Source organism: Canis lupus, chromosome 1, assembly GCF_011100685.1.
Source record: "Canis lupus familiaris isolate Mischka breed German Shepherd chromosome 1, alternate assembly UU_Cfam_GSD_1.0, whole genome shotgun sequence".
Lineage (NCBI taxonomy): Eukaryota > Metazoa > Chordata > Mammalia > Carnivora > Canidae > Canis > Canis lupus.
In genome coordinates this window covers 106,256,905-106,274,649 of record NC_049222.1, presented here as the reverse complement: position 1 = coordinate 106,274,649, position 17,745 = coordinate 106,256,905, and the positions used below count along the sequence as shown (strand labels likewise).

The 17,745-nt window shown below is 56.4% G+C and overlaps 1 protein-coding gene across 1 annotated transcript; it reads left to right on the top strand.

The window, feature by feature from the left end:
- Positions 1-262: 262 nt before the first annotated feature.
- On the top strand, positions 263-16,236 carry IGLON5 (IgLON family member 5). The gene is made up of 8 exons (XM_038528028.1): positions 263-367; positions 8,044-8,122; positions 9,198-9,430; positions 10,948-11,067; positions 12,554-12,688; positions 12,842-12,962; positions 13,466-13,620; positions 14,696-16,236. Exons 1-8 carry the CDS (start codon positions 289-291, stop codon positions 14,782-14,784), a joined length of 1,011 nt encoding a protein of 336 aa, XP_038383956.1. The 5' UTR covers positions 263-288; the 3' UTR covers positions 14,785-16,236.
- The last annotated feature ends 1,509 nt before the right edge of the window (positions 16,237-17,745 follow it).

Sequence of the window (17,745 nt, the reverse complement as noted above, 5' to 3'; positions counted from 1 at the left end):
AGGCCTCTCCCTCCAACAAGCAACCCCCCCTCGGCCCCGCCCCCCCGGCCCCCCGCCTCCCCTGATTGGTCGGCCTTCCTGCCCGTCAGCGCCGCCCCCCTCCCCGGGTCTGCAGCAGCTCCGGCCGCCTCGTCGCGCCCCCCCAGCCCCCTCCCCCCGCCCCCGCCGCCCCCCGGGCCGGTGCAGCCGCAGGCGGGGTCCCCCCTCCCCCTCCCCCTCTCCCCCCGGCCTCGCGCGCCCCGGACCGGCCCCCCCTATCCCCTCCCCCTTCGCGCCGCCGCTGCCGCGATGCCCCCCCCTACGCCCGGGGCCCGGCTCCGGCTTCTCGCCGCCGCCGCCCTGGCCGGCCTGGCCGTCATCAGCCGAGGTACCGCAGCGTCGGGGGCGGGGGGAGGGGGGCGGGGGGCTCGGCCGGGACGCCGTGGTCCCGAGCGGGGATTGGGGGTGGGGGGCTGCATCCCGGGCGGGGAACGGGAGGCTCCCGGACGCGGAGGTCTGGGCCCGGGGGCGGGGGCTGCAGCCCCCCGGCTGGGAAGGGGGTCTTGGACATCTGGATTCGCGCCCGGGGGCAGGGTTCCGCGTCCTGGGGCTCGAGCCTGGGCCTAGGGGCGGAGGTCGGCTTCTCCGGGCCGGCGAGGGGGTCGCGGACACCTGATCCCGGCCTGGGGGCGGGAGTCTGCGGTTCCCGATCAGGGAATGGGATCAAGCTGAAGTTAAGGGTCCCTGGGCAGGATCCCTGAACTGAGTTGGGGTGTGGAGGGGAAGTGGGATGCCCCGTCGGGGGGTCTTCGTCTCTGAGCGGAGACAGTCCCTGAGGGGGTCCTGGCCTAAGGGCTGGGGTAGGCGTTTCTGGGCAAAGGTGGGGGGATGGTGTAAGAGAAGGTGGCAAGGGTATCCACAGACCCCCATCCCAGGGCCAGGAAAAGAAGAGGGGCTCTGGCCTCCCAGCTGGGTCATGTAGATTGGGAGAAAGTGCTGGTGTTTGGGAAGCTGCAGTTATATAGGGGAATGGAGCTGGTGATCCAGGAAGTTGGGGACACTGGGCTGGGGACTCAGATGTAGGAAGCAGGGTTCAGAGACTGAGGATAAGAGAGGGACAGATTGAGAAAGGAAGGAAGGGAAGGGTTAACACGGGGTCAAAGGGTTAATGAGACTGGGGATGATTGGGGAGGGGTGACCCCGGGCTGTCTGTGCACAGAGGATGTGGATGTCTGCGGGACCTTAAGTCTCCCCAGTGCTGGCAGCCCAGGGATGGTCCGGGAGGTGCCCCCTGAGGAGGGGAGAACAGAGCACTGAGGCAGGAGATCAGGGTTAATCAATGCTTCTGGAGGATTCCCCCAGGCCCTGCCCTGAACCAAGGATTATAGTCAGGGACACACAGTCAGGGACAACCTAGAGTCCTCAGCCGCCTCAAGGAGGCAGCCACTCTCAGCCTCCCACCCACACACACTGGGTCACGCACAGACACATAAACACCGTCACCGAGGCTGACCCAGGGCCGCACCCGCAGACGCCCACAGCCACACCAACATGGCTCTGTGCCCGCGGGACGCCTGTCCACGCACCCGGGCCCCCCAGCCCTAGGGCCTTGGCAGGCTGGAGCCTCGGTGGGTTGAGCGTTCCCCTGGCCTGACCTGTCTGAATCACCGTCTGACTCTGCCTGGCTGTCTGCGTTGCCCTGTCTCTCACTTGTCTGTCTCTTTAGGTCATTTCCAGAGGCTCCTATTTCTGGGGGACATCCCGTTTGTCTCCGTCTCTGGGTCCCTGTCTCTCTGTCCCTGCTGGTCTCAGCATAATTTCACATCTGTCCCTCCCTGCCTCGGGAACTGCTTCCTGTCGTCACACACGCGTGTCTGTGTCCTCTCCTCGCTTCCTCACAGGTCCCTTGACCCTCGCTCCTTTCACTCCTGGGAATTCACCATCACTGGCGGCTCCCATTGTTGTCCTTGGCCTTTCCTTGTCTCTTGCCTTCTCCTTCCCCTGCTCCTCGTGACCCCCATCCCACCTTGTCTCTGTGCCCCCCCACTCCCACTGTCCTTCCTCCCTTGCCCCCTCACACCTCCTTGTTTCCTCCAGTCTCAAGATAACTTCTCACTTTCCACTTTGGATCTTCCAGATCCCAGATCCCTGTGTACACACAGGGGGGAGCTTCTGGGTGCCCGGAGGCCGCCGGTGACCTAGGTCAAGTTCTCTCCCACTCCTGGGCCTTGGGTTCTCTGTGGGAGATCGGGGTGGGTGTGGGGGGCAAAAAGGGACAGGGCAGGGGTAGGCTGAGACCAAACTAGGTGGCAGCAAGGCAGCCGCACCCACTGCCAGTTGGGGCGCTCTGAGAAAAAGCAGGGGGGCCACGTAGACGAAATTGCAGTCTTCTCTCCTCTGATTCATTTGCTCTTTCCCAAATTCCAGAAGGAATGCATGCAAGTGAGCATTCCACTACAAATATGTATCAGAGCAAAACCTACCTTACTCTGGCCCCGCCCCTGCCCAAACACACTCTCTTGAGAGAGCCAGGGCCACAGCTCTCCCTCGCTCACACACAGGCAGACACACCGAGTTGAACATATGTAAGGTATTGGTTTGTTCCGGAATGTTGCTTCCCGAGATAGAAACAAAATCAGCCCATTTCCCTGCAACTGGCTTTTTCCCACTTAACTTCAGCTCCCTGGCATGGGTAGATATTGCTCTATCTTTAGTGTCTTTTGTAAATTCCTTATGCCAACACTCACACACACACACACACACACACACACTTACACACTCACACTCACATGTATCTATTCAGTTGCAGAGGTAGCTGCAGGAAGCCGTGCAGGGCAGCCCTGGGCGTCTGGTGAGGGGTGTTTGACAGCAGGGGGCAGGCATGGGGCACTGTCCCCCGCCCTCTGGGCACCTGGTCTGTCCGGACTGGATATGTGACAGATATTTACTGAGCACAAAGTCTCTGTTCTGGGCACTGGAGATCTATAGACACAGGGCAGTGAGCAAGCCAGATGAAGTTGAGGAGCTCTCAAGGAGCTTCTAGCCTAGAGGGATGGAGAGAGATCAAAACCTAAAAACAAGCAATGAGTAAACAGGTAATTTTAGAGAGTGACACGTAGTACAAAGAAGTTGGGAGTGACTTCAGGGATGAGCTGAGCATGTGAGCTGTGGTGAGTGAGCCCTCTCTAAGCTGCCGGGAGTGGAGTTCACACTGAAAGAAGAGAATTCAGCCTATCAAAGATCCCGAGGGAATGACAGTAGAGGCAAAGGTCCTGAGGTGGGAACCAGAAAAAAGGAGCAGCCAACATGTAATGGAAAGTTCTAGGGCTCTTGGCTCAGCATCTGAACTCTAGGACTCCAGGCATCTGTCCTGGGAAGGCCCCGTTGGAGGGTCCCAGCTTCACCAAAGTTCCCCCCTTGGGGGGTGGTGGGAGGTGCTTATCTCCAACCCAATGTTCTCCATCTGGTTCGAAATCTCTTTGTCTCTTTAGGGGAGGAAGCTCACCTACCTGTGACCTCCATCCCTTGATTTATCAAGCAGGGATGAGGGCTACCAGTCCAGACTGGCAGAGACCTGAGTGGTCCTTCTAGGACCACTCCCTGCCCCCTCCCAGACAGGCTGGGGCACCTACCACATCATCATCATCATCCCATCAGTCAGCACATGTACAGCTGTTGGCAAGCACTCACTAGCAAGCTCTGCATTGAACCTGTTGCTGGGGTGACCTCTTTTCATCCTCCCCACCACAACGCGATGAGGGAGGCACAATGATCATCCCCACTCATAGAGGGAGAAACATGAGTCCTGGCAGGGTGAAGTAATTCATGCAACTAAACGGCAGTGCTGGGACTCAAACCCAGGCAGCCCAGGTCCCCAGTCTGTTCTTTGAGTGGCCTGGTTATGCTGGCTTGGTGGCGTCAGAGCAGAAGCTGACAGGGCATCTGTACATGAGTTGCCGACTCTGGTGGGTGCTGGGCACAGAGCAACAGCCGCTCTGCCCTCGCCCCCACCCCCACCCCCAAGGGACTGACAACGAACCAGGGATAGCAGTAGGTGTTTCTTTTAAAAGGTGCTCTTAGGAACAGCTAGCATTTATTGGGCCCTTTCTGCATGCTAAGCGCTGAGCTAAACATTTTGCTTGCATGTCCTCATAGAATCCCTCACAAAACCCTCAGAGGGAAGAACTGTTGGTACTTTCTCCTTTAATAGATGGGGAAACTGAGGCTTAGGCTATCTGGGGGTCACCCCGACAGGAAATGGTAAAGCAGACATTTGGTCTCCCAGCACAGATTCCTCCAGGCTTTCTTATCCAACCTCTCAAGACCATTCATTCTCCCCACAAACACTTCCCTGCTCTGAGCTAAGCCTGGTTCTGGGGGACACAGCCAAGATTTGGGCCCTTGGGGAACTCCTGGACAAGTGGGGGAGGCACCCCTGAACATTGTTCCAGCTGAGTCAGAGGGTATCCAGTAGAAAGGGTTGAGACTCTCTGTCTTAAACAGTCAGGGAGGTCCTCCTGGAGGAAAGGGCATTTGAGTTTGGGTCTTGAAGAATGAGTAGGAGTTCAAGAGTTGGAGACACAAGTTGTAGGTATCTATTTACATTCACTCAGCAAATATTTCCCAAGGCCTTCCAGGGTCAGGCCCTAGGCTGAGAAATCCTGAGGATACAGACCTGAGTCAGACCCAGGCTCTGCCCTCAAGAAACTTCTAGTCTATTGGGGGAAAGAGGCACAGATGGTCACCATGGCGTGATATGAGCTCTACTGGAGGTAATCCAGGCATTGTGGGAATACAGATCAGGTTCAGAGAGGGTTAGGGAGAGTTCCCAGAATTAAGAGAGAGTTTTTCAAGCATAATTCCTACAGAGTGGATCTCATGTGCACCAGCTTGTTTTTTATACATTATGTATCTTTCGTGGTCTTCTGTGGGACAGACCCAGAGCCAGCAATGCTGGAACCCTGCAGGTGGGTCAGACCCCAGCTCCACCCTGAGAGGCTCCCATCTGGTGAGGGAAACAGGCTCAGACAGGATCCTGGGGTGATCAGAACTGAGACCGAATGAAGAGCCGTGCTCAGGGACAGAGTGGGTGGTGAAATGACTAACCCGACCCCTACCTCCACTTACGGAAGCCCAGAAAAGGGAAGGGACTTGCCCAAGGTCACACAGCAGGGAGAAGGGAGGGAGTTCCTGATCCTGGAGTCTGGGAATTGTGTGAGACAGGAATGCAGACTCAGGATATTCACATTTATAGACACAGGACCAAGAATAAGACCTGCCTCAGACATAGATTCCTTCATCATGTACCTCCTGGGACTGCCCTCAGCTGAGCCTGGAGCTGGGTGTGCTAGGGACACAGATGGTCTGGACCAAGCTCTGCCCTGGAGGAGCAGATGGGGGAGGCAGATGACACTGTTCCAAGCTGCCCTGGGAGGAGGGCAGGAGCTCATATGGGGCTGTCTCTCCTAGGAGAGGCCTCATTATATTAGACCCCTGAAGAAGGAGAAGCATTTTTGACATAAACGGTGGGACAGAGGGATGAGAATAGTGAGGAACACAGAGCTGGGCCAAGCAGTGACCCCAGGGTCCTGGACCCAGGTTGAGGGGCTGGGCCTTTGTCCTGGGGGCAGTTCTGAGTGTTGGAAAGATCCCCTTGGAAGGAGTATGTGTCTGTCTGTATTTCCGTATGTCAGGACATGTGATTGGGGTCCTACTTGCCTGGGTTTGTGGGCCTAGCTCCTGCGGGCAGCACCTGGGTATTGTCCAGGGCTTAGCCCAGTAGCCCTGGGTCCCGAAGCCTGGGGGACCTTGGACAGCTCCATCTTCAACTCGAGCGGGATGTTCCTCCTGTAGCCTTGGACAGTGGCTGTCCCAGGGAGATGAGGGGAGATTTTGCCCCCTGTGGGGCACCTGCCAACGTCGAGAGGCATTTGTGGTTGTCACCACTGCAAAGTAGGTAGAGGCCAGGGATGCTGCTAAACATCCTGCAGTGCATAGTCCCCACTGTCCCCTTGTGGGGACAGGAGAGTCCCCACGGTGAAGAATCATCCGACCCCAAACGTCAGTGGTGCCAAAGTGGAGAGGCCCTGATCTAGGAATGTGTGAGCAGGAGTATGACAGGTCCTGTGGTGTGTGTGTGGATGTGTGTGTGTGAATGTGGCTGTGTATGATCTGATCATAGGTGACAGCATGACTGCATGCGCCTGATTCTTGGCCCAGGGCAGCTCCTTTGTATTGGAGAGGCTGTGACAGTATAGCTGTTTCATTGCACGCTGTAGCTTTCTGCACGACTTTCCAGAGTGCAGGGGCGGGGGATGGTGAGCATAGCCCTTGGGCTGGTAGTGTCAGCGTGACTGATTAGGCCAGTGTGAGTGTGAGTGTGTGTGTGTGAGAGAGAGAGAGACAGAGACAGAGACAGACAGAGAGAGAGAGAGAGAGATGGCCCTCTGGATGGGGCTCTAACTGCCTGTATGTAGACTGCATCTGGGACTGTTAGTGTCAGTACAACTGTGTGCATCTAGTTGTATATTGTGGGGTGACCTTCTGCTGGGTTTGTGTTCGGGGCTGTGTGTCAGCAGGAGCGTGTGTGCACCTGTGCCTCCGAGCAGGCCACATGGCCCTCCATGTGTTGGAGTGTGGGATGGTCTCCTGGCCCAGCCCTGGCGCTGGGTGTCCTCCCTGGGCCCCAGCGATGTGTCTTGTTTCTGCGTGTGTCCACCTCCCGGCGGTCTCCTTCTCTTACCAGGGCTGTGTGTGGCAGCGTCCACTCTGCACAGCTCAGGGCAGGCAGGCCCCTTCCCTGCATCCAGAAGTGACTCCGGCCACGGTGAGGGGCTGCAGGGCCCACCCCAAACCCCAGGACCTGGTGAGCCCACTGCACTGTCTCTGCCCCAGCGCTGTCCTGAGGGGCTGCTGATGGAGAGGGCCCCCGGGAGTCATTGGGGCGGCACGGGCAATTAATTCATTAGATTAATTAGCTCCTCATGCCAGGGCGGGGGCAGGGCAACCCCACGCCAGGCCCTCCTTCCCAGGCATCCAAGGTCATCCAGCCTCCTCTCCCCCGCCTGGTGCCGGCTCCATCCTCCGCCTCCGCATGCCCAGCCCCCACTCCCTGGCCCTGGTCCAGCCCACTGGCCGTGGTCCACGGAGATGAATGGGTGGGGGTGGGGGCTCTGCCAGGCGATGGTGCCCCTGAGCTGCGCTGGAGGGTGCGGGCAGGCGTGGGCGTGCACCTGCAAGCGCGCCTCGTGAGCAGGCAGGCAGGCGGGTGTGTCTGTAGACGCATGTGTCTGCGAAGGTTTGTGTGGCTGTACAAACCCAAGGCCCAAGGGTCCAAGGATGTATTTGTGCATCTGAGACAGATGTGTGTCTGAGTGGATATACACATGCATCTGTGTTCGTGTGCATGTGTTTGCGATTATGTGTCTGTACGTCTGTGTACATACGTGGGGAGCTCTGTGTGTATTTCCATGTATTTCTGAATTGATGTGTACATGTGTGCATCTGTGTGTATACATGTGTCATAAGTTTGAATATGTGTGTGCCCATGTACATGGAATCTGTGTGTATCTGTTTATTGCATATGTGTATGTGTGTATCTGTATATGTATCTGTGTTCTTGAACTTTGAGTGTCTGTACACTGTGAATGTGTACATATGCATCTGCGTACATGTGCCTGCTGTGTACGTGTATATCTGCATATACATTTATGCAGTTGTGTATCTGTGCATATGTATATGTGTGTTCCTCTGTACACTGCATTTGTGAATAGGTATGCGTGTGTATATGTGTGTTTGTGTGCTGTGATTGGGATGTTGTCTCCGTGTCTCTGGAGGTATGTGGGATTGTGTGTCCCAGTCTGTCTGAGTCTCTGTGAGCTTGTGGAAAGGAACACGTTGCACATGTTTGCTCTGAGCACATCTGCCGTGTGTCTCTGGAAACATCCATGACTGTGTGCCAGTGAGTGTGGGAAATGTCTGTGTCTGCAAGGGCACGTGTGTGTATGTGCAGACATGTACAGTCCCTGCCGAGCTGCCAAGCTGAGCTGGCCCTCCCCTCCGCAGGGCTGCTGTCCCAGAGCCTGGAGTTCAGCTCTCCTGCGGACAACTACACAGTGTGTGAAGGTGACAACGCCACCCTCAGGTACCTTCCATCTCAGGGACTCAGAAATCACCCAGTCCTGCTCCTTCACCTTCCTTGGGACACAGCCCGGCCCTGTCAGTCAGGAGAGGTGGTTAGGGGCATGGACTCTAGGCCTGGTTCCATGCCTGGGCCTCAGTCTCCCCATCTGTCAAGTGGGTGGAGGAAAGATAACCACTATATTGACTGTCACAGGAATTTAACATTTTGTACACACACTCCCAGTTCAGAGAGCTCAGCACACTGACTGCTTAGCAGATGGAGCCAGGCTTATTTCCCCAGATCAGTGCTGCTCCCCACACTGGGTCAGCCCTGCTCTCTGGCCCTGTCCCCATCTCTCTGGGTCTCTGTCCTTCTCTCTGGATCTCTGTCCCCTCTCTCTGGGTCTCTGCCCCCCTTCTGTCTGGGTCTCTGTCTCCCTCTCTCTTGGTCTCTACGCCTCCTCTTTCTGGGTCTCTGTTCACCCCTCTCTAGATCTCAGTTCCCCCCCCTCTCTGGATCTCTGTCCCCCCTCTCTGGATCTCTGTCCTCCTTCTCTCTGGATCTCTGTACCCTCTCTCTGGATCTCTGTCTCCTCTCTCTAGATCTTGGTTCCCCCTTCTCTGTGGGTCTCTGTCCCCCTGTCTCTGGATCTCTGTCCCCTTATCTCTGGATCTGTACCCCCCTCCCTCTGGGTCTCTGTCCTGCCTCCCTCTGGATCTCTGTCCCCCGCTCTCTGGATCTCTATCCCCTCTCCCTCTGGATCTCTGTCCCCCCTTTTCTGGGTCTCTGCCCCCCTTCTCTCTGGATCTCTATCCCCTTTCTCTCTGGATCTCTGTCCCCACTGTCTGGATCTCTGTCCTCCTGTCTCTGGATCTCTGTCCAGCATCTCTGTCTCTCCCAGAGTGTTCCAAGTACTTTTCCGGTCTCTAGCACACAACAATCACTCGTAACCATTAGCTACCCCTTCATTGTGCACTTGGGCTCAAACTCCGTCTGAGGCTGAGTTTACCCACTTCCAAGCCCCCAAGATGGCAGAACCCAGAGGGCCTTCTGGGGTGGGAGAGAGAAGAGCCCTCCTCCCTTGTCCTCCCTGAAGCTGCTTCATTGACGAGCATGTGACCCGCGTGGCCTGGCTGAACCGCTCCAACATCCTGTATGCGGGCAATGACCGCTGGACCAGTGACCCACGGGTGAGGCTGCTCATCAACACACCCGAGGAGTTCTCCATCCTCATCACCCAGGTGGGGCTCGGCGATGAGGGCCTCTACACCTGCTCCTTCCAGACCCGCCACCAGCCGTACACCACTCAGGTCTACCTCATCGTCCACGGTGAGCCCTCCACTGGGCCTGGGGTGGCAAAGGGGGTGGAGGGCATGAAGGAGAGGGAATTCGCACATCCTTACCAGCTACCTGCTCTCTGATCCTGGAGATACATGGTGTGGAAGGCAGACACACACCCTGCCCTTGCAGATTTCAGCCAAACAGGAGGGACAGTCACTTGGAGAGTGACCCTTCAGCATGACAGCTTCTAGGACAGGAGAGCTACAGAGGTCAGGGAGTGCACAGAGAAGACTGCAGCCATTCACTCAGCTCTGTTTATTGAGCACCTACTATGTGGGCCTGGTTCCATGTTCCTTCTATGTGCTCATAGTAGGTGCTCAATAAACACCTAGGCATTGCTCTAGGCCCTGAAGATAAAGGAGCCAGGCAGGCTGCCCCTGACCTTTTGAAGCTGACTTTCTAAGGAGGTGGCTTCCCAGACATAATGTCTGAGCTGAGACCAGTGACCCACAGACTGGTACTGGGAAAAAAGTGGCACTGCAGGGGTCGGGGGAGAAAATGAGTCAGATGTGTAGAGTGGGTCCCACAGGGCTGGATGCCCCAGAATTCAGACAGGGAGGGGTGGGCAGAAGACAGAGAAATAGGGGAAAAAGCTCAGGTGGCTGCCCCACATGGCATCAGAAACGGTCTGGAGGGCAGGGAACAGTTGGAATGATAGGAACCCAGAGACAGAGACAGCCCAGCGGGGCCATGACAAGCCCCAACTCAGGAGCCAGACCACCCAGCGGCTGAGGGACCTTGAGCAAGCAGGGCGGCCTCGGGCTCCTCATCTGCAAAATGAGGATGACTCTGTCATGCATCACATCCAAAGCATCATCAACAGAAAAGGGCATCTTTAATTTTACCCTCTGCCAAGAAAGAAAAGAAAAATAATCCTACCAGTTAAACTCTGGCATCCTAAGTTGTCAGGCCATCCTGATTGGAACAATGTTCAGATGGGTGGGAGAAACAGCCAGATGTGTTAGAATTGATGAATATAGCAACATCTACCCCAGAGGGTGGTAGAGTGGTGAAGGTTTAATGAGCTAATTTGTGTAAAACACTTAGAACAGGGTTACCATTGCTGGAAGCCCCATATGAATATGTTATAGAAATTAATTGTTTAAAATAAGAATAATAACAATTAATGAATAAAAGCAGACAGAGATAAGGTGGGAGGAATTCAGAAGAGAAGGCAGAGAAACCAAGTTAGGGTGAAGGGAGACAGAGACAGAGAAAGAGACAGAGACAGAAAGAATGGGAGAGAGACCAACAGTTAGACAAGGAGCCAGACCCAGAGGCAAGGGAGAAACACAGAGGAATTCTTAGAAAGACAGAGGGAATATTGGCTAGACCCTTGGGTCTGAGGAAGGAGAGGGTTGGGGTCTGGACCCCTGGATCTGAGGGAGGAGGGGCTGGGGGCCTGACTCCTAGGTCTGAGGGAAGAGGGGGCTGGGGGCCTAGACTCCTGGGTCCTGGGAGGCCATATTCAGCCTCTCACTGGCCTCTCCCCTCCCGGCCTACAGTCCCCGCCCGCATTGTGAACATCTCCTCACCTGTGACGGTGAATGAGGGGGGCAATGTGAACCTGCTTTGCCTGGCCGTGGGACGGCCGGAGCCCACAGTCACCTGGAGGCAGCTCCGAGGTGAGGATCCCACCCCTGGCCCAAAGCCCCTTCCCCACTCCACAATCTGGGCCCCTCGATTCCCCATGTCCCTAGCTAGATTCCCAGAGTCCCCCTTCGCCTGACCCCCCAATCCTTGTCATGACCTGATTTCCCCCTCCCACTTTGATCCCATTATTTCACCAGCAGCCCCCAAAGCCTTAGGGTCTTCACCACCTTCTGGCCTGAACCATTTCATCAAACTCACCCGCTAGACCACAGCCTGCCCTCTGTCCCCATGTTCCCCACCAGTTCACATAATTCTGGGTGCGGAATCCCTATCACTAATCCTAAATCAGGTTACAACAGTAGCAGTAACAATAACAGTGGCCCCGGCCCCTGTTTCCATCTCCTGGTCACCTCACTGTATCTCCTCTGCTGGATGCTCTCACCCAGCAGTTCTCAAAGTGTGGTCCCCAAGCCAGCAGCATCAGCATCACTGGGAGCTGGCCAGAAATGCACATTCTGGGCCCATACCAGGCCTTAGGAATTAGAACTTCCCCCTACCACCACCACCACCACCACCACCACCACCACCACCACCACCACCACGAGTCTGTTTTTTTTTTTTTTTTTTTTTTTTTTTTTTTTTTTTATTTTTTATTTTTTATTTTTTTTTTTTTTTACGAGTCTGTTTTAACAAGCCCTTCAGGTGATTCTGGTGATAGAGCTGAGAACCATTACTCTAGGCTTCCCCCAAACATATCACCAAGGCACCTGAACATGACATCCCAGATCCTGGACATCCACCACCCCTTTTACCTGGATCTCCACCACCATTCCCCCAGATCCCTAGGCCCTTGTTCACTGAGTCTTTAGAGACCAATGGTGCCAATCACTCTATCCCCCGAGACCCCAGAACCCAAAAACTAGGTCTCCGATCCTAGATCCTTTCCCACTGGGTCATCTGAGCCCCACAATCCTGGGCTTGAGATTCTGGATCCTTGGAAGTCCCTGGATCCCAAAGGGTCTTCTGAGCCTGATGATGTGTCATCAGACCCCAAATATCTAGATTGAGGATCCCAATTACTAGATCCTGATTCCCTGAACCCAAGAATAAGATCTCAGACCTCTGGACCCAACCCCCTTGGGTCTGTATGATCTGGATCTTTCTGAGGTCCAAGAACCTGGGATCCTCCCTACTGGGTACTATGAGCCTCATGATCTGAATCTGAGCTCCCAGATCCCTGGATCCGTTGCATCCCCAAATTCTAGGACCCTCCCCATTGGGTTCTAGTTACTAGGCGCCACACCCTCATTCCCCGCCCCACCCCTAGCGGGAGATCCCGGGCCTACCGATCCACACCCCCACCCCAAAGCCCTGCGAACCCCTCCTGGCTCTCATTGCCCTGGGCACTCCAGGCCCTGCGGTGCCTGCCCCGCTGATGTATGTCCGTGTTGTGCCCGTGTTGTCCCGTGTTAAGTGTTTGTGTCCGGCCTCGCCCCCTCCCCTTCCCTCCCCGCACAGACGGCTTCACCTCAGAGGGCGAGATCCTGGAGATTTCCGACATCCAGCGAGGCCAGGCTGGGGAATACGAGTGCGTGACTCACAACGGCGTTAACTCGGCGCCCGACAGCCGCCGTGTGCTGGTCACAGTCAACTGTGAGCCCCTTGGCACCGGGCATGAAAGGGGGGGCAGTCCCTGGGGAGGGGGAAGGGGGTGCTGGACCCCTGCGAAGGAGGGAGGAGGGGGACAGGGACAGAACCCCTTCATCTCCAGCTCGCTGGAATTCGCTGACTCTCGCCCTTCGCCAGATCCTCCGACCATCACGGACGTGACCAGCGCCCGCACGGCCCTGGGCCGGGCCGCCCTCCTGCGCTGCGAAGCCATGGCGGTGCCCCCCGCGGACTTCCAGTGGTACAAGGATGACAGACTGTGAGGACAGCACTGCGGCGGGCCGAGGGAGTGGGGTGGGGAACGTAGCCGAGCCCTAGGTCCCGAGAACTGGGGGATCCAGCTTCTGGGGGATGGAATCTGGTGCGCCCCAGAGAGATCTCGAGGGTTACTGGAAACTTTGGTCCCCGCAGGGTGAATGTTGGAGCCTGATCTCTTCGGGCTATTCAGGGACAAGTTCGGGGGTCGATGCTGAGAATGGGGTGGGGAAGCTTCAGAGGACCATCGAGGTTGGGGTCTAGCAGAGTCTGGGACACACTGGGAGAGTCCAGTGACCGTTAGGGGCAGGGCTCCCCGGAGAGGGGTGTCTGTGGAAGCGGCCTGGGGACCCACGGGGAGCTAGAGCCCGAATCTGGGTAGAGGGCAGGATTCGGGGTCTCCGGGAAATCGGGGAACCTGAGAGTCGCGGGGAGTGGGGCTCTGCGCCACGAGGGGGTCCCGGGCCAGGGTCCCACGGCGCGGTCCCTGACCTGGATCCCCGGCAGGCTGATCAGCGGCACCGCGGAGGGCCTGAAGGTGCAGACGGAGCGCACCCGCTCGATGCTTCTCTTCGCCAACGTGAGCGCCCGGCACTACGGCAACTACACGTGTCGCGCCGCCAACCGGCTGGGAACGTCCAGCGCTTCCATGCGGCTACTGCGTGCGTCCGAGAGGGAGGGGCGGGGCCGGGTGGGGGCGGGGCGGGGCCGGCGCCGGAACTGCCCCCGACCCCCGCGAGCTCGGGGAAGTGACCGACGCTGAGACCCGAGCAAAGCGACTAAACGAGAAACCCATTCCTTCAATGAATGTGATTCATTGAGCCCCCACTAGGGGGCGGAACTGAGACTGGAATGGGAAGAAGCAGCCGGCCCCGCGGAGATCTGCGGGAAGAGCTTTGCAGGCAGAGGGAACAGTATCTGTGTGCAAAGGCACAGCAAGGAGGCTAGCATGACCTGAGCAGAGTGATCACCGTGGAGTCTGAGGCTGAAGAGGAAGGGAGAGGCAGAGTCTCGTGGGCCATGGAAAGGATCTGGGGTTTTATTCTACCGCAGGGTGAGGCCCCTGGAGGCTATTAAGCAGGGGGGTATGACCAAGTGGTTGATGCTTATAGAGAATCACTTTGACTGCTATTTGAGGAATGGCCTGTAGGGGGCGCAGGATGGGCGCCGGAGGACCGGGGAGGCGGTGGCTGCAGAAATCCGAGGCGGGGGAGGGGGGTGGGGGGGACGGTGGCACATCTCCCGGTGGGAGATGTTTTGAGGGCGGCAGGAAGAAGCAGGTGGCGTCCAGGCGATCCCAAGGTTTGGCTCGGGCAGCCGAGAGAATGGGGATGTGGTCACAAAGTATTGAAGTGGAGAGATATTGGGGTGGGGGCAGTACCCAGTCTTGGGGGGAAACGTCAGGAGTACCACTTCAGACGTGCCGACTGCGAGACGCTTCGTGGCGGTACTGGGTAGATCCAAACCATACGACGTGAAGATCTGAGAAAGACAGATCTTTCTGTCTAAGTCCCTTTCTTAAGAGAGAGGGACCGAGTGGCAGAGAGAAACAGATATTCAGCGAGATGACTCGGAACCGAGTGGGAGGAGCAGAGTGGAAGCCCCGGAAAGGTCCCTAGAGTGGAAGGCTCCAAGAGCCCCTCGGAGACCGGGACCGGCAGACCCAAAGCCCCGCGGGACGCACACGGAGTCTCGCCTTCCCAGGTCACTCCCGTGACCCCCTCTCTCTTTCCCCAGGCCCAGGATCCCTGGAGAACTCAGCCCCAAGGCCCCCGGGGCCCCTGACCCTCCTCTCCGCCCTGGGCTGGCTGTGGTGGAGGATGTAGGAAGAACCCAGTGCAGCTCGCCTCCCCCTGCGCGGGGCCTGAGGCCGGGAGCGAGAGCAAAAGGGAGAGCAAGCACCGTGGGTCTCGAGGGGGCGGAAGAGCTCTCTGCCACCGAGGAGGAAGAAGAGAGGAGGAGGAGCAGGAGGAGGAAGAGGAGGAAAGCTCTTTAGAGAACCCATCACTGTGAGGGATAACGCAAAATTATGCATCTTTCTACAGCCATTGTCGCCACTGTTCACGTTTCCGATTGTGACCCACCCCCGGCCACCCCACACCCCTCTCTTAGCTCAGGCTGTCAACTGGATCGTGTGTATGTAGTGGGTGTGTGTGAGCATGAGCCTGCACGTATGTGTATGTGTGTGGAGGGAAGGGGCTCAGCAATCTTCCCTCCCCTAACACCCACACGCCCACTGCCCCCCAATGCTGCTGCCTCTCACCTCTGACTGGAGGTAGGTATGTGGGCTTCGTGGCAGAAGCTGTGAGGAGAGGTTTCCAGGCTCCCTGCGTTCCCAATATATGCACGCACACCACCCTCTCCCTTCCCTGTTGAAAGAGCGTCTCCTGGCCAGGTTGAGAGTGAGGAGGGGTGTCGCGCTCACCTGTCGAGCTCAACATTCAGCCTTTGTGAGCAGGTGGGGGATCCCCATCGTGGCTCTGGGCCTCCTTGCCGTCAACCACCAGCTGCCTGTAGCCAGAGTCCCCGTCACTGGTCACTGGCTCAGCAGTCTGAGACCTTCCCACTTTCCCTGCCAGCCCTCCCTCCCCTGCCCCCTGACTTTCTGGCCCCCTCTGGGCCAATCGGTGCTTCCATCCAACTGTCAGACAGGTGCCTGTGGTCACCTGTCTGTCTCAGTGCTTTGCCCTACCCCACCCCCGACTCCCTTGGCCCCCCCGCAAGCACCAACCAGCTGCCCTCAGTGCCCCTGTAGCCACCCCCAGGTGTGGGCTTGCTGATCTACCACTCCCTGGCTTCTCCAACAACTGCACCTCCCAAAGGCTGACCCAACTGCCCTCACACACACACTCAGATAGACACACACACACACACACACATACCAGCGAATGACCAGCAATAGCTCCTGGCTCCAGCTGCCCTGTAGCTGGTGACCAGCTGTAGTTCCCCCGAGGGTGGGCAGCTTGTCAGGAGGGGGTGCTGAGAGGCCATAACCTCAGCTCCAACTGTAGGAATATGCAATCCTGGCACACCACACCACACAACGTGGGGAAGAGAGAGGCATCACGCAAACATCCCCCATCCAGACCAAGATGTCAGGTCACCAGCTCTGACTCCCGGGAGACCCGCTATAAACACCCACCCCAAATCACACTACCCAGAGCTTGGGGAGGAAGAGCTCAGAGCAGGGGCAGGGGGGCAAGGGGCAGTGACTGTACCTCAGACGGGGGCGTGGGCCCCATCCCGCATTGTCTTCCATTCCCAGGGTCCAGGGGTTGGGGAGGGGAGGGGGAGGGATGTGAGGAAGGGGGCGGGGGGGGCCCTGGGGGCCGTGTGTTCCGATTCATGGGGAGTGTTGAGACCACCACACCAATAAACGCCTTTTTCCAAAGTCTCTGCCTGCAAATGTCAGTGTCATTGAGGATTTGGGTGAGTTGAGGGTGAAGAGTCATCGGTGGTGCCTCCCCAGCATCATCTCTACCCTCTCTTTTGGTAGATCTGGAATTGACCCATTACAGAGGTGGCCCCTGATTGACTTAAGCCCCTCAGCTAATGAGACAGTACCATAGCTGCATGGATTTCACAAGATGCTCTTCCACTGGATAATGTAGCTCAATGATGTGAGATCTATCTAGATCTGCATAGTTGCTTTTCTCCATTACATGGAAGATCTTGGGTCTGTTGGGATAGCAATGGTGGGGAAGATAGCACATAGAGCCTGAGAATGATAGAAACTACACAATACAGAAAGGAAGGAAACTGAGGCCATGGTGACATTGAGAAGCTGGATCAAAACTGACCTGACACCCACCTTTATTTACATAAGCAATACAGTCGCCTATCTGTATAAAACAAGTTGTGCTAGGTTTGTTATTAGCTTTCATTTCCTTTTCAATCAAAAAGGAAATGAAAGCTCTGAAACAGAAAAGACAGAGAGAATCCAGGTACCCAGGGCCCCAGCCTTCATCTTTCCGAAAATATCAAGAGTTCTATTTCCCTAAAGGCCTCTTTCATCCCAGTCTTCAACCAGAATACCTCCCAACTTTTCCTTCCCTGAGACAGACGCTTTAGTTGTTTCCTCCTCCTTTGCTATCAGACCCACCTCCCATGATACAAGCTGAGATGTTTGGTTTCCCAGCCTCCCTTGCAGTGATGTGGCTAGTTTGGGACCAATATGGGCAGTTTGCTGATGGGATTCCAGGAAAGTTGTTTTCCTCATTCATGAGGTTGGTCAAGGGTAGGGGTGTAAGAAGGGACTCTAGCTACCCCTCTCCTTTTGTCTTCAGATACAGTTGTGTGAAGACGTGATGCCTGGAGCTCCAGCAGCCATCTTACCACATAAGACAAATATGTTAACCCACTGAAGGTGGTCAAGCAGAAGGATGCAGAGAGCTCAGGTCCTTGACGGGGTCTCGAAGTTGCTGAGCCAGCCTGAAACCACCACCACTTTATTTTGCCACCATATATTTTGTTATATGGGAATCTTCACTGATGCACTCCCTAAATTTCTAATGAGAAACCCAGCTAAGAAAGAAAGGCACCGTGCTGGCAAGAGCGGCTGCAAGCCCAGCCTTCCACTGGCACCAAAACAATTGCTCAGTCAATCCATATTTATTGATTGCCTGCTGTGTGCCAGGCTCTATGTTAAGAGCTGGGGATAATGACATTGTCTCTGCCTTCATGAAGTTCTCAGTTTGGAGAACGAGTCAGAGGCTAAACATGTATGTACAGATTTATGTGAGAGGGGCCAGAGGTTCAGAGGCTGTGGGACTTAACCCATGATTAAG